Here is a 27,939-nt window from a genome sequence, read left to right as displayed (position 1 = left end):
ATTTAAAAAACAGAAAAGGAAAAAGGAAAAAAAATAGGAAATTCAACTCTTGGAAGAATAAGCTTTTAAGACTATTGGCATCACAGTCATTGCTTACCAAGATTTGTGTATAACATCTCTTAACTGTAATTCATAAAACATAGGAAAATAGAGCTTTCAGATTAAGTTTTGAGGTTTTAGCAATTATATCTAAAATGAGTATAATACTTAGTGGACAATGAAAACAGATGAAATATTTTTTATAAGGGCTATTCATGGGACGCCTGGGTGGCTCAGTTAAGCGTCTGCTTCTGCTCACGATCCCAGGGATCGAATCCCACACTGGGCTCCTTGTTCAGCAGGGAGTCTGCTTCTCCCTCTGCCTGCCAACCCTCTGCCTGTGCACTCCCTCTCTCTGACAAAAAATAAAACCTTTAAAAAATGTTAAAAAAAAAAATGGGGCTATTCATTTTTCTCATGAATCTCAAAGAAACAGCAATTAGAGGAATAAGTAAGTCAAAGGCCACATTTACTACTGTATATGACTATTATAAAAAGAAACAAACTATGTAAACAATATTTTTGATTGGCGAGATTCACTACAATTAAGTGAAATGAAAGAAAAAGCAAAAATACACTCTAGGGGCACCGGGGTGGCTCAGTGGGTTAAGACTCTCTGCCTTCTTCTCAGGCCTGATCTCAGGGTCCCGGGATCGAGCCCCACATCGGGCGCTCTGCTCAGCAGGAAGCCTGCTTCTCCCTCTCTCTCTGCTGGTGTTGAAGCCTGCTTCTCCTTCTCTCTCTGACTGTGTTCCCTCTCTCTGTCAAATAAATAAATAAAATCTTTAAACACACACACACTCTAAACACACTATCTACTACTACTACTATCTATACACCATCTTCTACTAAATAGGTACTAAAAGGTACCAAAATTATCTTTTCCATAACTTCAGAGGAGTTTACGGAATCTGAATATTTATTAACTCATACAAAACTGAAATTCAGTTAAGTTAAAGAATATAAGATTATGTTAACAGGGATTCTTCTTTTAAAATTAGAGTAAAATAAAATTATTTAGGGGCACCTGGTGACACAGTCGTTAAACATCTGCCTTCAGCTCAGGTCATAATCCTGAGGTTCTGGGATTGAGAGCTCATGGGGAGCCTGCTTCTCACTCTCCCAATCCCCCTGCTTGTGTTCTCTCTCTCTCTCAAATAAATAAATAAAATCTAAAAAAAAAAAAAACAAAAACACTATTTAGTCTTAACATTTTACAGAATTAGAATCTGTGTATTTTCAAAGTTGCTTTCTAAATACAGATAAAATAGATATAAATACACTAAAATGGCATTTTAGTAGTAATTTTAGTAGTAACTGGCTATTTTAGTAGTAACTGGCTATAAGTTCGTTGTTAATGATTTTATTTCTATTATAAAACTGGAGATTTTTCCTATCTTATAGAAAAAATATTAGGGTACTCATTATTATGAAATCTCACTTGCTTTGCAGCAAGTATGTAGTCTTAGGGAAGAAGTAGGGAAATCAGAAGTTGCCAGTGTGTTGTAATTATTGCAGATTAACTCAACATGCCAATCAAATCCTATGAAAACTTGTTTCCCTGAGAGGTGGGAAAAGAGATAGAGTACCATATATATATAAAATTATTTAGAAAAAGACAATTTTTAGAGCAGTTTGATACACAGCAAAATTGAGAGGAAGGTACAGAGATTTCTCATAAGCCTCCTGCCCACCCCCACCACATGCCTCAGAGCCTCCCTCATTATCAACATTAGGGTTCACTCTTGGTGTTGTGCAGTCTATGGGTTTTGACAAATGTATAATGACATGTATCCATCATTATAGTATCCTACAGAGTATTTTCAGTGCCCTAAAAATCCTCTGTGCTCTGCCTATTCATCCCTCCTACTACCCCCCAACTCCTAGCTCCTAATCTTCCTACTGTCTCCATAGTTTTGCCTTTTTCAGAACATCATATAGTTGGAATTATACAAATAATCCCACATAGTTGGAATTATACAAACTCTTGTTTTCACTTTTTGGGAATATGTCTTTTCATGGCTTGACAGACCATTTCTTTTTTGTGCTAACATTCCATTGTCTGGATGTACCCAGTTTACTAATCTATTCATTTACTGAAGGACATCCTGGTTGTCTCCATGTTTTTGCAATTAGTAAAACTCTATAAAACATCCATATGCAAGATTCTGGGTGAATGCAGGTTTTCAAGGAACACTACTGGTATGTTTATACGGCTGGTATGTTTAGTCATGTAAGAAACCACCAAACTGTCTTCCAAAGTGGCTGGACCATTTTGTATTCTTGTCAGCAATGAAGGAAAGACCATGCTGCTCCCCATCCTTGCCAGCATCGGGCACGGTAAGTGTTTCAGATTTGGGGCGTTCTAATAGGTTTGTAGTGGTATCTCATTTTAATTTGCATTTCCCTGAAGGCATGATGTGAAGCATATTTTCATATGCTTACCTGCCATCCACAAATCTTCTTCTGTGAGGTGTCTATTAAGGCCTTTGGCCTCTTGTTTGCTTTCTTATTGTTGAGTTTTAAAAGTATCTTATATATTTTGGATAACAATCTTTATCAGATGTGCCTTTTGCAAATATTTTCTCCCAGTCTGTAGCTTATCTTCTCATTCTCTTGATATTATGTATTTTTAACCTGAGGTACCTATCACCATGTGATAATTTTATTTGGTAGCAAAGGATGGGACCCTATGGGATATGTAGGACCCAGAGCGAGAACTTATTTTAAGATTTATTTATTTATTTGGAGAAAGAGAGAGAGCAACACAGCAGGTAGGAGGAGAGGGAGAGAGAAAATCTCAAGCAAGACTCCCCACTGAGCGCAGAGCCTGATGTGAGGCTCAATCTCACAACCCTGAAATCATGACCCGGGAAGAAAGCAAAAGTTGGACCCCTAACTGAATGAATCACCCAGGTGCCCCCCCACAGCAAGAACTTATACTCTCCATTATCAAAAATAAGAAAAAATTCACACAGCTACTTAGTAAACACCATATTAATTTGGAATGAGATAAAAGACTTCAGGCTAAATAAAAACTGAGCTAACATATTATCTAGACAATTTCCCTACTACTGTCTTAAAGTTATGGTACCACTTAGTTTGAATCTAGATCTTTTCTCATCAGAGTGCCTCAGGGATCGCCTCTGCCTAGTGCCTCTGTCCTACTTAATTAAGCACCAAGATCAAGACTAGCTGTGGACCATTCAATTAGCTAATTATCATTCTAAGCTAATTACAAAGTAGACAATTTGTTCTGAAAATGTTGCTGAGATTGCTGAGCTACTGTTTATGTTTTCTACCATCAACTGTAATTGCAAACACAAGACGAAAAACCACCCACCCCACCCCCAAAACGTGCAAACCCCAGAAGGATGATTTTTCTTAACTCCCTTATGAAGGTAAAATGACCAGAAAAGAAAGAATCAACTGGCTTATATTCCCACAGTTTCAACTCCAGTATTCTCACTCTTTTACTCAGAGGCTTAGAGATTTTTTTCTTTTATTATTAGAAATTTTTTGCTCCAAATTACACTGTTTAATGCTCTTTATGCAATCATTAAGGAAGCAATCAACAGAAAGAAAAGCAAATATTTACAAATGTTTATGCCAAAAGCATTAGCATTACAGTATCAATTTTCAATAGAATATACTGAGGAAGTAAAAAATTTTTAGATACATTTTGAAATTCTATAGTCAACCTATCATTAGCTCATTTCCTTGGCTCCACACTTCAATTATTCTGAAAAATTTAAGGAAATATTATGGTAATTTATAAGCTAATGTGATTTTAAGGGAAAAAATGGAAGGAATATGTAATGCATATTCCAGCTATACCACTGACTTGCTGTGGAACACCGGGGAGTTCACTCTACCTCTAGGTCTCATTTGTTAAAAAATGGGATTGTACTTTATTGGAAGTTGCTAACCTGCGGACCTACCCTGTGGACCTACCCTGTTTGCCCAGCGTATTTTAAGATTTTATTTATTTATTTGACACAGAGAGATCACAAGTAGGCAGAGAGGCAGGCAGAGAGAGAGAGGAGGAAGCAGGGTCCCTGCGGAGCAGAGAGCCTGATGCGGGGCTCGATCCCAGGACCCTGAGATCATGACCTGAGCCGAAGGCAGCGGCTTAATCCACTGAGCCACCCAGGCGCCCCGCCCAGCGTATTTTAAAAATTGGGACATTTTACACTCAAATCCAGATTTGTCTTTAAAAACTTTAAGGTCGACAACACTGGGCCTACATTCCCATGTGGCCATAAAGGCTGAAACCACATAGAAGCCGCCCCCTTTGCATAAAGGCATGGAATCCTGCTGCCACATTACCTGCCTGACTGCTTAGCATCTAAGTTTTTGATGAAATAGGTTACCTCTAAAGTTTCTTTCAGCTCTAACGTTCTCACATTTAGAGTGAGCCACATAGCAAAAGATCCATGTAACCTAAGTATCAACTTTCCCTGAACAGGGATAACAACAACATCTGATCACCACTTGAGCTTTGGAGACAGAATGAAATAGTGAGTGGTGACTGCTTAGCACAGTGACATGCGTGTTGAGAGTGCTGAATCAACAGTAGAGGTGACAAATACAAGTAATAGTGAACAAGAGGACTCAAAAACCAGTTCTGTGATGGTCAATCCAATCTAAATCAAAATTCATGTACAGATTCTTCTTTTCCAAACACAGCACTGATCTCATCAAAAATCTGCTACTGGCCTCTAATTTTTAGAGATTAATTCTTCATTCACCATGCATAAAATAAGAGGCTGAGGGAAAAAATGAATGTCCTGAGTGGGCTGACCTCAATTAAAATACACTTTAAAATTAAGATAAAATTTTCAGCGGGCAGTTTTCAGCAAAATTTACTGCAGCTCCTTCTATTCTAATCAGGGCCATTCTTAGATGCCAAGAATAAAGAAATTTGTGTTCGAAAGTTTCTCCAGGGAAAGGGGGCTTACTAAAAATTTTATATATCCCAGAGAAAGTAAATAACCAGGTACCACAGTGGTCAGCAAATGAACACTGGGAGCACCAGTCATTCATTCAACTCTATTTTTTTCTCTGCTGGTCAATCTGACTGTGTCCGGGCATCCACTCTATTCATCCTACACCATCCTACTTCCTCCCATATCTCATAGTCTTTACTCTTCTAACTTTAAAACTTCAGAATGTGCATGGCCCTCCACCTTCCCACCCTCTCCATATCACTAACTCTGTATCAAGTCTTGCTGCTAACTTGCCAATTTCTGAGAGGGACAAAAAATTACAAGTAGAACTATCATCTCATCCTGCAAGCCCACTTCTGGGTATATACCCCAAAGAACTGAAAGCAGGGTCTCAAAGAAACATTTATGTTTGCACACTCACGTTCACAGCAGCATTATTTACACCTCTTGTGGAAGGTCCATCAGCAGATGGATGGATACACATAATGTAGAGTATTATTTATCCTTAAAAAGGGAAGATATCCTACTATAACCTGGATGAACCTTGATGCCATTGTGCCAAGTGAAATAAGCCAGTCACAGTAATACAAATACTATGAGCCCACTTACATGAGGTATCTAAAGTGGTCGAATGCATAGGATCAGACAATAGAATGGTGGTTATCAAGGGCTATAAGGTGAGGGAAAAATGAGGAGGAGGTGCTTAATGGATATAGATTTTCAGTTTTGCAAGATGAAAAAAAATTTGGATATCTGTTGTGCAACAATGTGAATACACTTAATACTACTGAACTATACACTTAAAAATGTGATGATGGGGGGCGCCTGGGTGGCTCAGTGGATTAAGCCGCTGCCTTCGGCTCAGGTCATGATCTCAGGGTCCTGGGATCGAGCCCCGCACCGGGCTCTCTGCTCCGCAGGGAGCCTGCTTCCTCCTCTCTCTCTGCCTGCCTCTCTGCCTACTTGTGATCTCTCTCTCTCTCTGTCAAATAAATAAATAAAATCTTTAATAAAAAAAAATGTGATGATGGTAAATTTTATGTTTTTACCACAATTAAAAAATTTTAATTTTTGAGAGAAGGAATCAGACTTGCCCAAATAATCTTTTTTGAAGCAAACTACACAAGCATGGATCAGTGGCAAGCATAGGGACCGACCGCTAGTATACTTACTTATTTGACAACTTTCTATTAAAGGCCTACTGTTTTTGACACTGTGCTAAGTCCTCAGCCAGGCGCCCTTCCCTCCCCCACCCTGTTGAGCTGGTCACACTCACTCAGTAGGCTTTCCTTATATAAAAGGGGTTGATAATCTGCATCTCTGAAACCACAGCATTTTCATTTTCATAAGCACAATTTTTATTGTATTGTATCCTGCCATGCAATTAAATAAAGGTTTTTAATTTTGTTTTTTGTTTTCTTTGCCCTTGGCTGTTACTACTGTCACTCTGCCTGCAAGAAACAGTGCAGTTCTTCCATAACCACTGCGAAGGAGCACTTGAGAAAAGCGACTCTAGAGCACAATGCTCTTCAAAGAAACCTCATCAACTTCAAAGTTGAAGTACACATCCACAGTATAAAACCTTCCCATTCAAAGCGTTATGAAACAAAACAAGAATCCCCTTCAGAATCTTCTTACTTGGCCCAAATACTGGGGTAGGAAAAGCTTAATTTCTGCTATTAAATAATTTCATTAGTCTCCAATCTATAAATGCAGAAACTATTGCTCCAAAGAGTGATTAAACTACTTGCAGAAGCTGCCTTAGTACAGAATTGCATTAAATTGCCTATTAAAACATGTAATACGAGCTTAGGCAGGAAGCTTTCAGTCCCTATCTGACTGGATATTCCTGACCATTACTAGCTTCTGTGACAACTGTCTCTCGATTTTCTTCTCATCACTGGCAGCTCCTCTCAACTTTTTCTCATTGAATCATCCTTTTCCTCCCAGCCCTTGAATACTGGCATTTCCACAGTTCCAGCCCCAGCAGTCTCCTTTTCCACTATACATGTTCCCTGAATGAATCAAAACTCACACCTAAGCTTCTACTTACACACTAATAATTCTCAAATCTGCATCTCTAACTTAGACTTTTTCCCTCCAGTTCAGATCCAATTACCTGACTACCCCCTGAAAAGCCCTCCATCTACCAGGAATCAGTGACAAAAACTAATCTCATTAGCTTAACCTTTCTCTCCATCCCCAATGTTCCTTACCTCCATACTCCATTTCTGATTAATACAGCATTAAACCAGGTGCCAAACATGAGAAGCATTCTAGATGCCCTCTTCTAACTACTTGAACCCCAACCTGTACTTCCACTATACCCTAGGTAATAATCCGTCACAAGTTCTGTTGATTCTACTTTAAATACATCCCTTTCTTCTAAATACAATTCCCAAGGTCTTTTGGTTAAATCCTCATAATTTTCACCTGGATACTACCTATTCAGTCTTCACGCTGTCCAGCCCCAACATTCCCAAGATTAAATTTTATCAATGTCTCCTCATTTAAAGCCTAAAATCCCTAGAAGTCTTACAGTAAGCACAATCTGATTTTTGTCTATGTATTTTCATGTAATAATTACACATTTGTTCCCTGAATGAATGTAAACTCCTTATGTAGAGACGCCATATTACCATTATCATCACAATAACTGTGTAGAATGAATAAACACTTCAGTCCTTCTTGCCACTCCCCCATACCTATCCAGTTATCAGAAATACCAAATTACTTGCAGTTCTGCCATTAGGCCATGCGTTCCTGTTCCTATACTTTTATATATGCTGTGCCTCCTCTAAAATACCTCCACTTGATTCCCCACCTGAGAAGGCTTTATATTTATCCTTAAGATTCATGGGAACCATCACCTCTTTTAGAAAAAATTTTAAAACATTGCTCCTAATATTCCATTGCATTCGCACGGTCCCATGTGTATTTATTTATTAAACTCTATTGTAATTCTTTATTTATTTGCCTATCATTTCCACCAAACTAATAAGGGCTTAAGGACAGAAACAGTGACTCTCTTTAACTGTATCCCCAGTATCTAACACAGTGCCTGGCACTTAAAAGGCCATAAATAAATACCTAATGAATAAAGCATGAGTCTGTTTTGTAGTGGGAATGCCAGATTACACCTCTGCAGTCAAGTTAGTAGTCAAACAAAAAACCAAAAGATACAAGAATATTAATCTCTTAAAAAAATATAGTTAAGCTCAGTGAGTTTAGCATCCCACTCTTGGTTTTGGTTCTGGTCATGATCTCAGTCAGGAGATCAAGCCCCGCATGGGTCCCCACACTCGCTGTGAAGTCAGCTTGAGATTCTCTTTCTCCCTCTGTCTCTGTCCCTCCCCTCTCTCTCAAAATAAATAAATAAGATCTTTTTTTTTAAAAGATCTTATTTATTTATTTGACAGACAGAGATCACAAGTAGGCAGAGAGGCAGGCAGAGAGAGAGGGAAGCAGGCTCTCAGCAGTGCAGAGAGCCCGATGCGGGGCTCAATCCCAGGACTTTGGGATCATGACCTGAGCCGAAGGCAGAGGCTTAACCCACTGAGCCACCCAAGCGCCCCTAAATAAGATCTTTTAAAAGATATATATATAATATTCCACCATGTAACGTTTTAGATTCAAAAGGAAATAACCCCGAAATAAGTAATGTATAAAATCATGAATAACTTTATAAAAATCGAGTATGTTACTTTTTGAGAGGGATAAGAGAAGATTATCTTCTGGCCTAAAAATTATCTGTATCACAACAAAGTATTCTACACTCAAGTTGAAGAAGTCCCAGGGTCAGTTATAAAAACTAATTTTTGAAAACATTTTCTTTTAAACTAGCTAAATTCAGCAAAACTATTTTTTTCAAAGGCTCAATAAATTAAACACTGTCTTATCAAATCAATTTATGTTTATAGGTACCACCTAAATCATTCTACTCTATATCAAGTTGTTTAAAACAGACCCCTCATCAGAAAGTAAATATAAGTAGATTTTAAGATCGATGGATAGAGTCAGAGACTTTGTCTGCATCTTCCTACTCTACCACACACATTAACAGAACTCAAATTATAATAGCAAATTTATGCTAATAGAAGAGCTGACTTTTTAACCACTTTTGTCAAAGTACCAAATATGGACTCCCATAGCCATGCTACTGATTCAAGACACAAGGAAGAGAGCCAAAAGGCTTGCCCACACAGAAGAAAAGAAAAATATTTCTGCTCTCTTAACACTGAAGACTTGTTTCAAGCATCCTCTTAAAAAAAAAAACAAAAAACACTTTGGTAACAGCTTTATTATCTGAAGAAAAAAACAAAACTTAAAAATTCACTTAAGTGCGGGGTGCCTGGGTGGCTCAGTGGGCTAAAGCCTCTGCCTTCGGCTCAGGTTATGATCCCAGGGTCCTGGAATCGAGCCCCGCATCGGGCTCTCTGCTCTGCGGGGAGCCTGTTTCCTCCTCTCTCTCTGCCTGCCTCTCTGCCTACTTGTGATCTCTGTCAAATAAATAAATAAAATCTTTAAAAAAAAAAATTCACTTAAGTGCACCGTGAGTTAAGCCTCTGCCTTCGGCTCGGGTCATGATCTTAGGGTCCTGGGATCGAGCCTGGCATCCGGCTCCCTGCTTAGCAGGGAGCATGCTTCCGCCTCTCTCGCTGCCTGCCTCTCTCTCTACTTGTGATCTCTGTCAAATAAATAAATAAAAATCTTTAAAAATAAAATGGTTACATCTAAGATAGACTATTCGTTCATCTCTCACTCTAAATAACAAAACATTTCCTTCGCACATATTTTTCCTTCTGAGGGCAGAGGAAAAAAAACAGCATTAAACCAAAACATAATGCTAAAAGGCAAATGGTTTAAAAATTTTAAAAGCAGGGCGCTGACTGACTCAGTCCATAGAGCTCGGGAATCTCAATCTCCCGGGTCATGAGTTCAAGCCCCACACTGGGAATGGAGTCTACTTGAAAAAATAAATATAAATAAGTAAGGTAGATAGCTAAATAAATAAATAAATATAGGTAGATAGCTAAATAAAAATTTTAAAAGCATTTATCTTTATTTGAAAATTTCTGTGGAATAATTTCAATAATATGATGAATATGACTTCTTGCACAAAAATTACACAACTGAGATGATGTATTTTGAGAAGATAGTGCCATAAAGACTCTGAAATGCTAAGTCCTCACTTGTACAAATAAGTAGTTTGTGTTTAAAAAAAAAAAGTAGTTTGTGTGGAAGCAATAAGTCACAAACACCTCATGAAATGTTTTTAGGTTGTTGGTTCCCAATTATTGTAGGGTAGACAATTTTAAAAACAGAAAAGTAGAATTAGTGGCATAAATGAATTCATCATGTTATCAAGGAAGTTATTCAACAGTTCTGGCATCAAAAGCATTCTATCCGACCAAATCTAGTTTGAGTATCTTATAACCATTAAGTAGAAAGCCTAAACTTTATTTCCATTGTAAGTCCCTCCTCAGGTATAGAGGTTGAAATATGCATCCTAGAAGAGTAAAGGGAAGGCTTAATCTCTTCTCAGAGATTTTTCAACAGAGGTTACAAAGATCAAGATAGAATAGTGTGCTTTATAACTGAAATGAAGGAAAACATATGATAGAAAAAGAATAATTTTTTGATACATAGTGTAGCCATTAGCTTTTCTTGCCCTGAACTAAGTATTTGTAAAGTTACCAACTCAAATCAATAATAAAATGACAGAAAATAGGTTTTTACAGTGTTTCAAATAAGCAAATCCATAATTTCTAGTAAAAAAGGAAAACCCATTAAACACTTCAATACATACTATACCTTCCCGTGGCCAACCCTCCATGGAAAAATATAAAAAGATTTAGTTGGATTTTCCACTCAGTTAAATCAGTCCTACAACTAATGAAATGATAGCTCTAAAAGCCTCATAAAAGTTAACACTACTTTAATCATTTGTCTTAGTACCTGAGTTAGAAGATTTTTTAAAAATAACAATTTACATCCTATAGAGTAGTACTGTAAGAAAATACAATCATGATCTGCTTATCTTCCCTTAAAAAACAAAATACCAGACTATTTAACTTAGAAAAAAGGTAAACAGAATAAATCACATATAAAGATATATAATTAGAAGATAAAGTATACTTTATATCATGAGCTGCAAAGGCGGCACCAATATTTTAAAGCAAAATCCAAAAATTATGGTTCCTTAGTGAGAACTGTGGCAGAAAAGCAGTATGTTCATTAAGTTTTTCAGGAAAACAACTTACATTATCACCTGGTAATATTTAGTATTACTGGTCTCATGAGGCGATGTGGTCACTACACAGAAATATAAACACACTTGGAATAAAATTAAGAGACTACCTAAAAGAGCCCTTATTCTATGTGGCTAATGTTTCAGTACTTAAATGATATAATAGAAGCAAAAACTAGATTAAAAGTATTCTGCGATGGTCCAAATATTTCAAGTTTGTCCAGTTTACAAAAGAATACAAAATATATATTTAACACTTAGACCTGGAAATCATGTATGAAGATGTACATTTCCCAAAATGCATAAAAGAATATTTCAATATATATACTCCGAGAAAAACGAGTTACAACGAAGACTACTTAAGGTCTTAACATCTAGATTAGGAGACTAGCAATTAAAGGACAACAGTGACATCTAGTGGACATTTCAAATATATGCCACATAGCTTGGATCAAACTTTATTTTCAGTGTCACATAATTCAACCTGCCAGAGGGATTGTATGATAAACCTTTAATTTTACACCAAAAAAAGCCAGCTCTATTCCCAAAAGGGTGCTCAATATGAATAACCCAATCATGTGATAAATACAAAATGTTTAACAAAGTATATCTCAAGTCCTTAAAACAGTAAACACTGATTATATAAATGTATCATATGACTAAAAGGGCTAGCAAAAAGCCCAATGTAATTACGATAATAAAAAGAATCTAAAATATTCTGAATGAAAAAAGCCCTGAGTAAAATGAAGAAACTGACAAAGAAAAATGAAGAACTGATCTATTTATGAATTTATTCAAGCATGGAAAGTACATATTAACCAGTATGGTCACACAAAATAAATATTTTTAAACAAAAAAAAGAATATCTTACTTAGAGTGATTTTTTTAAAAGATTTTATTTATTTATTTATTTATTTGACAGAGAGAGAGAGATCACAAGTAGGCAGAGAGGCAGGCAGAGAGAGAGGAGGAAACAGGCTCCCTGCTGAGCAGAGAGCCCAACATGGGGCTTGATCCCAGGACCCTGGGATCATGACCTGAGCCAAAGGCAGAGGCTTTAACCCACTGAGCCACCCAGGCGCCCTAGAGTGATTTTTTAAAGACAAATTCGTAGTCAAGAAAATTTACAGGATCATTCCTTTTTTTTTATATGTTCAGTTAGCCACTGTATAGTAGTTCTTGATGTACTGTTCAATGATTCATTAGTTTCGTATAACAGCCAGTGCTCATCACAACATGTGCATTCCTCAATATCCATCACCCCACCCCCTCCCCTCTCTGAAACCCTCAGTTTGTTGCCCGAAGTCCATAGTCTCTCATGGGTCATCTCCCTCTCTGATTTTCTCCCCCTTCAGTTTTCCATCCCTTCCCCTATGGTTCTCTGTGCTATTCCTTATATTCAATGTGTGAGTGAAACCATATGATAATTCTGTTTTCTGCTTGACTTATTTCACATTCCTTAAAAGTAAAGGAAGATAACTGGAATAAGACCAGGTGGTCATCTCAAAAAATGTTGCAGACTTACCTCAAAGGATGAAAAAATATAAAAAAGCAAAATATCTGTGGGTGACAATGTCCTTATTTGTCAACACATACACAAATTTCACAAAGAAACAACACTGCATTTAATGAGTAAGTAATGAAAGTATAGGTGATTCTTATTAAGCTATTTTATTACTAACTCAGGGAAGAAATATAAATGTAGAGACAGGGTCTTATAAACACTAACTTGAATAAGAGTCTAGGCCACAAATTGGCTGGAAGGCTTTCAAAAATCACAGGTGCTTCCCAGATCTCTCAGAATTACCTAATTCAAAAGATTTTAATGATTATTTGAACTCAATGATTTTCTGACAAGAAAAGATGCAAAGGGCCAGAACTTTTCAAGTACAAAGTTCAAACTCACTGAAAGTTATCTCTGAAATGTAAATATTTTAGCACTAAGAACATTCAGGTCACAAAAGCATTATCCTGATAGCTTGGAAAGGTTACATAGCAGATAAATAAATTGGGGTATATTCAAACAATGGAGTATAACTCAGGAATATAGAAAAATGAAGTACTGCTATACAGGCAACAACATGGATGGACTGTCAAAAAATTAGGCTGAGCAAAAGAAGTCTCACAATAAGTTATACCATCTGTGATTCCATTTATATGACATGCTAGAACAGAATAAAATGATCTATTAATAAATGAATGAACATGAATGAATGAGCAAACAAAGAAATTAGAACAACACTTACCTCTGAGAGTAGGATAGAGATGGAGATTGATTGGGAAGAGATATGAGGAAATTTAATGGGGTAGTGAAAATGTTCTATATGTTAATAGGAGTCAGGGTTACAGATATGTTTTTGCATTTGTGAAAACTCACAAATAAATATATTTAAGATTTGTGGTAACTGCATATAAATTGTACCTTAAAAAATGAGCCTGAAGCAAATATTCAAAACTCCAGTTATCATATATTATGCTGAAGTATTTGGAATGATAAGTACAAATATCTGCAAGTTATTTTGAAATGCATATAAAAATTAGATGAATTGATGGACAGGTAATAATAAGCAAATATAGCAAAACACTGAAAATTACAGATTCTAGGAGGTGAGTATACTGGGGTTTACCCTACAATTCAGCTTTTCTGTATGTCTGAAAATTTCCGTAATAAAACACTGGGAAAAAACTAAGATGACAAATGAATCAAAAAAAAATTTTAAATATAAAAAATTAAAAATGCTTTCTTAAATATTAACAATATTCCTTTTATGTATTAACATTTTAATCTGTCTAATCTAATGTCATATGTAACTATTTTCTAAAGAGCAAGAGTCACAGGAGAACATATTTTTTAAAATGTGAAAAACATACCCGAATTTCTTGAAGATTGTGAAAATTATTTCCTACTCTGACGGAGATCTTGCTTGGAGTATAGCTTTCATCAGATTTGTAGTCTGCATAAATACATAATGTCTTCACTGTTGTTTTTCTTCTAAAAGCAATAAAATAAAAACATGCTCCTTATCATGTGGAAAGAGATATCCAAGCATCTTCTGATCATAGTCTGCTAAAATGAGTACTTCAATTAACAATTTCCAATTTCTTTCATTTTAACAATGACGAAAATGAACAAGTAAAAATACAGATACACATTTATATAGGCATCTCTTACCTAGAAAATGGTCAAGAACCAGATGTGAGCAAAGTCAAAACATTTAAACCAAACTAGGTATCTTAAAGTGCAAATAAGCATTAAGAATTTCAATTCTCTTCATTTGTATTTTAGACAAATAAATTATTCTAACAAGCTTGGTTTTCTTTACTAGTTAATTTCTTTCCTATGTCAATACTTGGAAATAACTAGCTAAGTAAGAAATTAAGTCCAGCAAAAACAATATCATTTGTAATATAATTTTATAATATGTAAATATGTATTATAGAGTATATAATAGTATAATTTTTAAATATCTCAAGAAATAAAGTTCTGCTGTTTTCAAAATATACATATCTTAGGAAAATAAGCAAGACTATATAACACAAAATTAATCTCAGAAAAAAATGCAAGTGGCCAAAAAACATGAAAATATGTTTAATCTCTAATAATCAAAGAAATAGGACTTAATCACTCAGACATTAGTTTTGTTATCACACTGAAAAATATTAAAATGACCGATAATACCCAAATTTGATTAGAAAAAGGTACTTTCATAATCAGTTAGTAGGTATACAATCTTTGACACATGAATTAAACTCTAAGAATGCATCAGAAAACCAAAATAACACAACTACTCAAAAATGGATGCAGAAAAATGTTTACCATCCTGGGGTTAAATTACTGAAAAATCATAAGCAACCTAAGTATCCATCTCAATACGGAATTAGCTAAGTAAATTATATCCATTCTATGAAATCCTATACAATTATTTAAAACAATCAAACACATTATATAGGTTAGGGAAAAAAGGAGATTACAAAACAGTATATATAGAAGGACTGCATTCTGGGGAAAACAAAAAAAAACTTGAAAAGTATAAAAATCTATATATATGTATAGGTATATATGTTTTTTATATATATTTATATACATACAATATAGATAGATGTAGATAGAATCATATAAAAAAGTAAAAGTGACTAGTTTGGTGGAGTAGAACTATGGGAGAGCTTTTATTTCTTCTTTATGATTTATATGTTTTCTGAATTTTTTTTTACACTGAGCATGTGCTATTTGGGTCATTAGGGAAAAAAAAACACTAGACAATTTTAAACATCAACCAAAAAGCCAATAAGAAGTCTATTTAAATGTGCTTTAAAAGTTAAGTTCTGGTATAAACTGGCACTAACTTAATAACAATGAGCTCCTTGAACAGAAGCAGTCTGTGTCAAAAGTCAACCTATAAAAACAGCAGGGAGTCTGTAGCTCTTAGTAAGGGGACCAAACTTCTATAACCCAAGCTATTCATCAGAAAGGAATGGGGAAAGTTAAGGACTTTTCCTCAAATAATAAAGACAGATCAAGATATAAAACACTAAATGCCCAGGAACTGCTGACAGGATAAATACCATTACCAGGTTTTCAAAAGGGGCCAGAGGTATCAAACTGACATCTTTTCTTTCTGGTGGGCCAGGAAGGAGACATGAGAGGGAACAAAGAAAGAAGGGAAAATTTTGAAGGGCATCCAAAAGATCTTTTTCCCTGATGAGCCAGAAGTAGGCTGTGTAAGGTCTTTCTTATCGTGGAAAGATCAAAGATCATGAAGATTACTCTTGAGGACTTTTGCTTTTCTTTTTTTAACAAAAACAGATCTAAAGGGCCAAGCTGTTTGCAGGGAATAATTTTATCTCCAAGTTATGAAATTCAAGAGAACTTAGGTCACTGGAACCTGCAAGACAATCAGGGTGAGGTGAGAAAGGCAAAGAAGGGTGACAACAATAATGACTACAAAAACAATAGCAACAAAAGAAGAGAGCAAGTGGATACTCTGGCCCAGAAGTAAGGCTTCTATTTACTCCTCTACCTTAGATATAGACGCTATTACCACCTTCGTTTTATTGACTTAGAACAAGAAAAACAGTAACACCCAGGTTAATATTAAGTGGCTTAAGGTAAAAGCTAGGAGGTAGGCACAGTTGGAGTTGAAACATGTTGCCTGTTCATCTGCCTCACATGATCTTAACCACTCTCGCCTTCCTGTAAATTAATCGTACTTATTCAACAGTCATTGATACCAGTTTATAGTAATATGGCGGTATCTGAATTTTAGCTACCATAAGTCCTTAAGACCCATGTATTCCCAGAAAGCATATGTATAATTTGCTTTACATTTGTAAAGGGAACTATGACCTCAACGAAAGTTTAAACACTGTTACTCTAAAAGGTACCTATACAACCTTTTAAAATTATTTATCAATTTTATCTCATAAAAAAATAATAGTGCATAGAAGCCATAGCAACGCATGTGGGAAGATTAAATGCACAGGTTCCTGAGACATCATGGTGGCTACTCAAATTGCTCAAATCATCATTATAATAATAAGCATCATACTGCACGCTTACTCAATGCCAAGCACCATGCTAAACTCTTAGGATAAAGTACTATAGGAAGGGAAAAGAGAGAAGGTAACACTTCCCCATTTCTGATGCCATATGTAACACTCTCAGCCTCTCTAGTCCTCACCCACCCTTCCCTTTCTGCTGAGAAACAGCTGCTGGCAGAACACACACATTGACTTTGTTCCTTCATGCCACAAAGTTAATAGGGGCAGGCTCTACCTGGCCCAGCACTTTCATGACTGGATGGACAAGTCTGTTTAAAGCTAGGGTTTAGGGGCGCCTGGGTGGCTCAGTGGGTTGAAGCCTCAGGTCATGATCCCAGCTTCCTGCGATCGAGCCCCACATCGGGCTCTCTGCTTGGCAGGGAGCCTGCTTCCTCCTCTCTCTTTCTCTGCCTGCCTCTCTCCCTACTTGTGATCTCTATCTGTCAAATACATAAATAAAATCTTTAAAAAAAAAAATAATAAAGCTAGGGTTTAATATTAGGAAACACACTTAACTGCAAATATAAGCCCCTTTCTCAAGAATCAGCTTTGTCAGTTTTAAAAGAATGATATTTTGGACTCTACCCGCTGACTCCTGGATAATTTCTCAATTCATTGGGAACCCATAAAATTGAAAGAGAAGACATTAGTGACAGATGCTCCTGGATGCCAACCTTTTCCCTTCCTTCTTCATAGCCTTCTGCTAAAAGACTATATTCCCCAGCTTCCTTTAAAGCTAGATATAACCATATGACTAAGTTATGGCCAGTAAGATTTGAATCAAATGACTATATTTTATAAGGTTTCTTTAAAGGAAGAAATGCCCCCTTTTACCTTCCCCACCTACTCCTTCCTGCTGCCTGGCTCACAGACATGTTGGGTATAATTCCAGCAAGTACTTATGAATTGACCTTGAGGCTAGAACTCTTAAACTAAGAATGGTAGAATGGAAAGAGAAGGAATCTGGGTCCACAATACATGCACTGTGGGCTGTCATACCATTTCTGAACTGCCAGGTTCTTCTTATCGAAGAGAAAGAGAAAATAAATTTCCACTTGTTTAAAGCACTGTTATTAGAAGCTCTATTACCAAAAACAAACAAACAAACAAAAAAACAAAAAAAAAACCTTGGCAGCAGCAGCAGCTGTGTTGCTAAACGTTCTTATTTCTATTTAATAGAGCATTATCATGCCCACATTACAGATAAGGAAACAGAGGCTCAGATTCAGGGTAAAGAAACAGTCTCATTTACAAATCTAGTAAAGCACAGACTCAGAATTTGAATCTATGTCTGTATAACTACTGTAGGTAAGAGTAATTACTAACTCCTGAGGGACAAGACTTAAAACTAAAAAACAAAATAGTTATAATATTCTGTTTATCATTCCCTGTTAACATTCTAGATACATTATTACTAAGAAACTGAGACATAAAGCGCCCACATATTTGCCTAATACAAAAGGCAAACAAATGGTTTACATATATAATAAGTGACTACATTCCCCTTTGTTCCTCATACCATAGTGGAAAATGTCCCTTTTGTGTAAAAGTTACTTTTTTATCAATATAAACAGAATACTAAAAGGAAAGTTTTTACTGAAGATTAAGACAACAAATATCATGCTTTAATAGGGACATAAGACCTCAGTGTGATTGTTTCAACAGATATGGTTAAAAACAAAACCCAAACAAACAGGGATGTCTGCACATGAAGAAATAACTGTTACAGGACTTAGCCCTACCCCCAACATAAACAACAAAATGCAACCACAAACGAAACAACTATCTGCAGACACTAAACAACAGGCAGCATTAAGAATCCTGAGAGAATGGATATGAATGAGGTGAACACTATGTACAACTGTGCTTTCTGATTGAAGGCAATTTCTAGACTGCAATGCAGGGAGGGCACAGTCTAATAGAATCTTTCAGTCTCATTAAGTTGAGGAAGGAGCTATCCTACAGAAAAACTCCAGAAGTCTGCATGGAGCATCCTGTACATGCATAGGGTGAAACTCTACAAAGACAAGCAAAGAATAGCATTGCTGGGAAAGAAACATTACAGGAGAAAACAGCTAAACAATTCCCAGAGGTCACAAAGGGTAGGGAATCACTGGAGTTCCCAAAAACCAAAGTGGAGAGTATGAACACCTCTTCAAATATCTAGCATATTCATTTGAGATCCCAGAAGGGTCAAGCCCTAGCATACTTGAGGTTAATCTTGCCCAAGGTAAGTGATCTTGAAGTGTGGTCTGGGGACCTGCGGAAGACTTGGAAGTCCTTTTCAGGGGATCAACAAGGTCTCAACTGTTTTTCTAATAATCCTAAAATGGTACTTGCCATTTTCAGAATCATTCTCCTAAGAGTACATGGTAGAGCGTTTCAAATGTTATCTGAGAGGGAATGTTGCAAAAGATTTAACGAAGAAGCACATATGAGACTCCTGCTCTTCTCTCTTAAGCCAGACAGAAAGACATTCACACCAAAAAAAGTAAATGGATAACATTATTCTCGTTATCCTTCGTTTTCGAAGAGATAGTTATTTTTCATTAAAAAAATGTCATTCATAGGTGCCTGGGTGCCTCAGTGGGTTAAGCCTCTGCCTTCGGCTCAGATCATGGTCTCAGGGTCCTGGGATCGAGCCCCCCATTAGGCTCTCCGCTCAGCAGGGAGCCTGCTTCCCCCTCTCTCTCTGCCTGCCTCTGCCTACTTGTGATCTTTCTGTCTGTCAAATAAATAAAATCTTTTAAAAAAAATGTTATTCATGCAAGCATATAATAGGTTAATCATTTAATTTTGGATGAATAAAGACTCAAATACTTCAGCTATAATTTCTAATATGGCAAATACTGACAGATACAAAAAATAAGCAAAAGAGACCCAGATAAAAGTTTGAAGTGGCACTAAAACCAAAAAACTTAAAGAACTACTGCCCCAGAGCAGGGATCAGCCAAACAGTGCTCACAGGCCAAATGTGGCCCAACACTTACTCCTGTGAATAAAGTCTTATTTAAACAAAGAAGCACCCATTCATTTACCTACTGTCCACAGCTGCTTTGCACAGCAAATTTGAGCAGCTGCAACAGCCTACAACATGGTTTGCATGGCCTAAAATATTTACTACCTATCTTACTACAAAAAAAGTTTTCTGAACCCCACCTGACAGTAAAAGGTACTGTAGTCCCACTGTAAAGAGATCAACCCTCCAAAAAGATCAAGTTGATTCTTAAGTAACTTAACTGCCTGCCAGAACAAAGTCCAATCCTCTTTTAAAACAAAACAATAGATTGCACTCAACAAAATTTACTAAATCCTGCATCCAATCAAAAATTACTATAAAGAGGGCACCTGGGTGGCTCAGTTGGTTAAGCTACTGCCTTCCGCTAAGGTCATGATCCCAGAGTCCCATGAGTCCCACATCTGGCTCCCAGCTCCGCAGGGAGTCTGCTTCTCCCTCTGACCTTTTCCCCTCTCATGCTCTCTCTCACACACTCTCTCTCTCTCTCTCAAATAAATAAATAAAATTTTTAAAAATTACTATAAAGAATCAGGAAAATGTAACCCATAATGAAAAATCAGTCAATAAAGATATGGAAAAGACAGAGATGACAGAATCAAAAGATAAGAAATTAAAAGAGAAAATATAAATACCTACAGGTATATAACAAACAATTCAAAACTTGTGGCTTAAAAAAATTATTTTGTTTGTGAATCTGGAATTTGGGCAGGGCTCAAAAGGAAAGTTCTACACAGCCTGAGGTGTGGCAACTTGACTTGGGAGCTAAAGGATCTGTTTCCAAGACAGCTCACTAATATGGTTGGAAAGCTGGTGTGGGTTATTGGCTGGGAGCTATTAGCTAAGGCTTTGGCCTTTGGTTCATTTCGTCATGGACTTCCCCATTTGATGTGGGTTTTCTCACAGCATGGTAGAGAAATATCAGGGAGAGAATCGCAAAAAAAGAGAGAAAACAAGGTAGAAGTTGTATACTTTCTATGACCCAGGCTTAGAAATAACAGTGTCATAACATCCATATTCTCAGGCAACAGATCCATAAGGGCCTGACCAGTTTCAAGCAAGAAGATACATGTCATCTCTTGATCAGGCAGTAGCGAAGTTGTAGAAGGGCATGTGCAATAGAAAATAATGTTGTGGGACACCTGGGTGGCTCAGTCAGTTAAGCATCTGTCTTTGGCTCAGGTCGTGGTCCCAGGGTCCTGGAACTGAGCCCCACATCATCGGACTCCCTGGTCAGTGGGGGTCCTGCTTCTCCCTTCCCCCCAAACTTGTGCTCTCTGTGGTGCTCTCTCTCATGCATTCTCTCAAATAAATAAAATCTCTTAAAAAAAAAAAGAATGTGGAAAATATAGTCTGTTACAAAGATGCTCCAAGAATTAAAAGAAAACATGAGCACAATATGGAGAGATGAAAAATATTTTTTAAAAAATGGAATTTGTAGACATGAAAAAAAAATCTGAAATAAAAAATTCACTGGATGTAATTAACAGTTTAAGTACTGCAGAAGACTGTGAACATAATGATATAACCACAGAAACTCTCCAGAATTAATGATAGAAAACAAAAACATCTCATTCCTCATTAAAATAAATAGAATGTCAGGGATCTGTGAGACAGTATAAAGCAGACAAACATGTCATTCTTTAAAATTTTGGGAGGTAGTTTCTTCTAAGGACCAAAATACTCCCCAAATTAAGTGGGTGACCCTGTTCTAGTCACCAGTCTAATATATATATTTTTTCTTTTTTATATTTTTTCTTTATTTGTTTTCTTTTTTAAATTTTCTTTTCTTTTCTGAACTTCTTTTTATCCCCTTTCTCCCCAACGATTTGGTGGTCTCTTGATTTGGTTAAAGCACATTTTCCTGGGGTCTTTTCCACCCTTTTAGTATTTTATTTGCTCCTTCATATATTCTTTTTTTTTTTTTTAAGATTTTATTTATTTATTTGTCAGAGAGAGAGAGACAGAGAGAGAGAGATCACAAGTAGGCAGAGAGGCAGGCAGAGGCAGAGGGAGAAGCAGGCTCCCTGCCGAGCAAGGAGCCCGATATGGGACTTGATCACAGGATGCTGGGATCATGACCTGAGCCAAAGGCAGCCGCCCAACCAACTGAGCCACCCAGGCGTCCCGCTCCTTCATATATTCTTATCTGGACAAAATGACAAGGTGGAAAAACTCACCACAAAAAAAAGAACAATAGGCAGTACTGAAGGCTAGGGACCTAATCAATACGGATATGGGTAATATGTCAGAGCTAGAGATCAGAATGACGATTCTAAAGGTTCTAGCCGGGCTCGAAAAAGGCATGGAAGATATTAGAGAAACCCTCTCTGGAGATATAAAAGCCCTTTCTGGAAAAATAAAAGAACTAAAATCTAACCAAGTTGAAATCAAAAAAGCTATTAATGAGGTGCAATCAAAAATGGAGGCTCTTACTGCCAGGATAAATGAGGCAGAAGAAAGAATTAGTGATATAGAAGACCAAATGACAGAGAATAAAGAAGCTGAGCAAAAGAGAGACACACAAATACTGGACTATGAGGGGAGAATTCAAGAGATAAGTGATACCATAAGATGAAACAACATTAGAATAATTAGGATTCCAGAAGAAGAAGAAAGAGAGAGGGGAGCAGAAGGTATATTGGAGAGAATTATTGTAGAGAATTTCCCTAACATGGCTCAGGAAACAAGCATCAAAATCCAGGAGGTGCAGAGAATCCCCCTCAAAATCAGTAAGAATAGGTCCACACCCCGTCACCTAATAGTAAAATTTACAAGTCTTAGCGACAAAAAGAAAATACTGAATGCAGCCCAGGAAAAGAAGTCTGTAACATAAAATGGTAAAAATATTAGATTGGCAGCGGACTTATCCACAGAGACCTGGCAGGCCAGAAAGAACTGGCATGATATATTCAGAGCACTAAATGAGAAAAACATGCAGCCAAGAATACTATATCCAGCTAGGCTATCATTGAAAATAGAAGGAGAGATAAAAAGCTTCCAGGACAAACAAAAACTGAAAGAATTTGCAAACACCAAACCAGCTCTACAGGAAATATTGAAAGGGGCGCTCTTAGCAAAGAGAGACTCTAAAAATAGTACATCAGAAGGAACAGAGACAATATACAGTAACAGTCACCTTACAGGCAATACAATGGCACTAAATTCGTATCTCTCAATAGTTACCCTGGATGTAAATGAGCTAAATGCCCCAGTCAAAAGACACAGGGTATCAGAATGGATAAAAAAAACAAAACCCATCAATTTTAGACCCGAAAACACCTCCAAATTTAAAGTGAGGGGGTGGAAAACAATTTACCATGCTAATGGGCATCAGAAGAAAGCTGGGGTGGCAATCCTTTCATCAGATCCATTAGCTTTTAAGCCAAAGACTATAAAAAGAGATGAGGAAGGACACTATATCCTACTCAAAGGGTCTGTCCAACAAGAAGGTCTAACAATTTTAAATATCTATGCCCCTAACATGGGAGCAGCCAACTGTATAAACCAAATAATAACAAAATCAAAGAAACACATCAACACTAATACAATAATAGTAGGGGACTTTAACACTCCCCCTCACTGAAATGGACAGATCATCCAAGCAAAAGATCAACAAGGAAATAAAGGCCTTAAATGACACACTGGACCAGATGGACATCAGATATATTCAGAACATTTCATCCCAAAGCAACAGAATACACATTCTTCTCTAGTGCACATGGAACATTCTCCAGAATAGATCACATCCTGGGTCATAAATCAGGTCTCAATCAGTATCAAAAGACTGGGATCATTCCCTTTATATTTTCAGACCACGATGCTCTGAAGCTAGAACTCAATCACAAGAGGAAATTTGGAAAGAACCCAAATACATGGAGACTAAACAGCATCCTTCTAAAGAATAAATGGGTCAACCAGGAAATTAAAGAAGAATTGAAAAAAATCATGGAAACAAATGATAATGAAAACACAACAGTTCAAACTGTGTGGAAGACAGCAAAGGCAGTCCTGAGAGGAAATTATATAGCAATGCAAGCCTTTCTCAAGAAACAAGAAAGGTCTCAAGGACACAACCTAATCCTACACCTAAAGGAGCTGGAGAAAGAACAACAAAGAAAGCCTAAACCCAGCAGGAGAAGAGAAATCATAAAGATCAGAGCAGAAATCATGAAATAGAAACCAAAAAAACAATAGAAAAAATCAACAAAACTAGGAGCTGGTTCTTTGAAAGAATTAATAAGATTGATAAACCACTGGCCAGACTTATCAAAAAGAAAAGAGAAGGACCCAAATAAATAAAATCATGAATGAAAGAGGAGAGATCACAGCCAAAACCAAAGAAATACAAACAATTATAAGAACATATTATGAGCAGGTCTGGGCCAACAAATTTGACAATCTAGAAGAAATGGATGCATTCCTAGAGAGGTATAAACTACCACAACTGAAGCAGGAAGAAATAGAAAACCTGAACAGACCCATAACCAGTAAGAAGATTGAAAAAGTCATCAAAAATCTCCAAACAAACAAAAGCCCAGGCCAGACGGCTTCCCAGGGGAATTCTACCAAACATTTAAAGAAGAATTAATTCCTATTCTCCTGAAACTGTTCTGAAAAATAGAAATGGAAGGAAAACTTCCAAACTCATTTTATGAGGCCAGCATCACCTTGATCCCAAAACCCATCAAGATGAATTACAGACCAATATCCTTGATGAACACAGGTGTGAAAATTCTCACCAAAATACTAGCCAATAGTATCCAACAGTACATTAAAAGGATTATTCACCACGAACAAGTGGGATTTATTCCAGAGCTGCAAGGTTGGTTCAACATCCGCAAATCAATCAATGTGATACAATACATTAATAAAAGAAAGAACAAGAGCATATGATACTCTCAATATGCTGAAAAAGCATTTGAAAAAGTACAGCATCCTTCCTGATCAAAACTCTTCAAAGTGTAGGGATAGAGGGAACATACCTCAATATCATGAAAGCCATCTATGAAAAACCCACTGCAAATATCATTCTCAATGGAGAAAAACTGAAAGCTTTTCCGCTAAGGTCAGGAACACGGCAGGGATGTCCATTATCACCACTGCTATTCAACATAGTACTAGAAGTCCTAGCCTCAGCAATCAGACAACAAAAAGAAATTAAAGGCATTCAAATTGGCAAAGAAGTCGTCAAACTATCACTCTTTGCAGATGATATGATACTACATGTGGAAAACCCAAAAGACTCCACTCCAAAACTGCTAGAACTTGTACAGGAATTCAGTAAAGTGTCAGGATATAAAATCAATGCATTTCTCTACACCAACAACAAGACAGAAGAAAGAGAAATTAAGGAGTCAATCCCACTTACAGTTACACCCAAAACCATAAGATACCTAGGAATAAACCTAACCAAAGAGGCAAAGAATCTATACTCAGAAAACTATAAAGTACTCATGAAAGAAACTGAGGAAGACTGAAAGAAATGGAAAAATGTTTCATGCTCCTGGGTGGCAGAACAAATATCGTGAAAATGTCTATGCTACCTAAAGCAATCTACACATTTAATGCAATCCCTATCAAAATACCATCCATTTTTTTCAAAGAAATGGAACAAAGAATCCTAAAATTTATATGGAACCAGAAAAGACCTCGAATAGCCAAAGGAATATTGAAAAAGAAAGCCAAAGTTGGTGGCATCACAATTCCGGACTTCAAGCTCTATGACAAAGCTGTCATCATCAGGACAGTATAGTACTAGCACAAAAACAGACACATTGATCAACGGAACAGAATAGAGAGCCCAGAAATAGACCCTCAATTCTATGGTCAACTAATCTTTGACAAAGCAGGAAAGAATGTCCAATGGAATAAAGACAGCCTCTTCAACAAATGGTGGTGGGAAAATTGGACAGCCACATGCAGAAAAATGAAACTGGCCCATTTCCTTACACCACACACAAAAACAGACTCAAAATGGATGAAGGACCTCAATGTGAGAAAGGAATCCATCAAAATCCTTGACGAGAACACAGGCAGCAACCTCTTCGACCTCAGCTTCAGCAATTTCTTCCTAGGAACATCGCCAAAGGCAAGGGAAACAAGGGCAAAAATGAACTATTGGGATTTCATCAAGATCAAAAGCTTTTGCACAGCAAAGGAAACAGGTAATAAAACCAAAAGACAACTGACAGAATGGGAGAAGATATTTGCAAATGACATATCAGATAAAGGGCTAGTGTCCAAAATCTACAAAGAGCTTAGCAAACTCAACACCCAAAGAACAAATAATCCAATCAAGAAATGGGCAGAGGACATTAACAACATTTCTGCAAAGACATCCAGATGGCCAACAGACACATGAAAAAATGTTCCACATCACTCAGCATCAGAGAAATACAAATCAAAACCACAATGAGATACCACCTCACACCAGTCAGAATGGCTAAAATTAACAAATCAGGAAATGACAGATGCTGGCGAGGATGCAGAGAAAGGGGAACCCTCCTCCACTGTTGGTGGGAATGCAAGCTGGTGCAACCACTCTGGAAAACAGCATGGAGGTTCCTCAAAAAGTTGAAAATAGAGCTACCCTACGGCCCAGCAATTGCACTACTGGGTATTTACCCTAAAGATACAAACATAGTGATCCGAAGGGGCACATGCACCCGAATGTTTATAGCAGCAATGTCCACAATAGCCAAACTATGGAAAGAACCTAGATGTCCATCAGCAGATGAATGGATCAAGAAGATGTGGTATATATACACAATGGAATACTATGCAGCCATCAAAAGAAATGAAATCTTGCCATTTGCGACGATGTGGATGGAACTAGAGGGTATTATGCTTAGCGAAATATGTCAATCGGAGAAAGACAATTATCATATGATCTCCCTGATATGAGGAAGTAGAGATGCAATGTGCGGGGGTTGGGGGGTAGGAAAAGAATAAATGAAACAAGATGGGATCGGGAGGGAGACAAACCATAAGAGACTCTTAATCTCACAAAATAAACTGAGGGTTGCTGGGGGGAGGGGGGTCAGGAGAGGGTGGTGGGGTTATGGACATTGGGGAGGGTATGTGCTATGGTGAGTGCTGTGAAGTGTGTAAACCTGGTGATTCACAGACCTGTACCCCTGGGGCTAATAATACATTATATGTTTATAAAAAAATTAAAAATTTTTTTAAATAAATAAAAAATAAAAATAAAGACAAAATAGGGGCACCTGGGTAGCTTAGTCAGTTAAGCATCTGACTCGTGATTTCAGCTGAGATCATGATCTCAGGGTTATAGGACTGAGCCCCAAGTCTGGTTTCGTTCAGCAGGAAGTCTGCTGGAGATTCTCTCACTCTTCCTCTGCCCCTTCCCCAACTCACACACATGCGCTCTTCCTTTCTTTCACACTCTCTCCAATAATAATAAATCTTTAAAAAAATAAATAAATAAAATAAAGACAAATAGAGACATTTTCAAACAAGCAAAAGCTGTGAGAATTGATCACCAACAAATGTGCACAATGAGTAATGTTAAAGTTCTTCAGAAGTAAGGAAAATACCAAACAGAAATGTGAATCTATGAAAAGTAATAAAGAGTACTAAAAATAATAAACATGTAAGTGAATAGAAAACATTTTTCACACTTAAAAATTTTTATAAAGGCACGTCTGGGTGATTCAGTCAGTTAAGTTCTGCCTTAGGCTCAGGTCATTATCCCAAGGTCCTGGAATAAGTCCGGCACTGGGCTCCTTGCTCAGTGGGGAGCCTGCTTCTCTGTCTGCCTGCCACCACCCCTGTTTGCGCACTCTCTCTCTCTCTGATAAATAAATAAAATATTTTTTAAAATAAAAATAAAAAATAAATTTTTCTAAAGATAACTATTTAAAGCAGTATGCTATGGGCTTTATAAGAAATGGAGAAATAAAAGTACATACAACAGCAGCATAAAGGAAAATGGAGAAATGAGAATAAAGAGTTTAAGACTCTGGTATTGTATGTGAAATGTTACTATATTATCTGAAGGTAGACCGTGATATGTTAAAGATGCATATTGTAAATTGTAGAACCACCAACATTTTAAAACAACATTAAATAAAATAAAGACACGTGGGGCACCTGGGTGGCTCAGTGGGTTAAAGCCTCTGCCT

At 36.9% G+C, this 27,939-nt stretch overlaps 1 protein-coding gene across 3 annotated transcripts in view; it reads right to left on the bottom strand.

Moving 5' to 3' along the window:
* The window catches only part of ANAPC10 (anaphase promoting complex subunit 10), a 248,655-nt gene that overhangs the window by 188,759 nt on the left and 31,957 nt on the right, over nt 1-27,939 (bottom strand). For 2 of the 3 annotated variants that reach the window (XM_045998509.1, XM_045998507.1), the window contains exon 4: nt 14,110-14,230. In XM_045998509.1, the coding sequence (XP_045854465.1) occupies nt 14,110-14,230 (121 nt within the window). The remainder of the gene's footprint in view (nt 1-14,109; nt 14,231-27,939) is intronic. The other variant, XM_045998508.1, reaches the window with a different exon arrangement.

This window comes from Meles meles, chromosome 2 (genome assembly GCF_922984935.1).
Source record: "Meles meles chromosome 2, mMelMel3.1 paternal haplotype, whole genome shotgun sequence".
NCBI lineage: Eukaryota > Metazoa > Chordata > Mammalia > Carnivora > Mustelidae > Meles > Meles meles.
The sequence above is the reverse complement of the archived record's forward strand: the minus strand, read 5'-3'. Positions and strand labels throughout refer to the sequence as shown.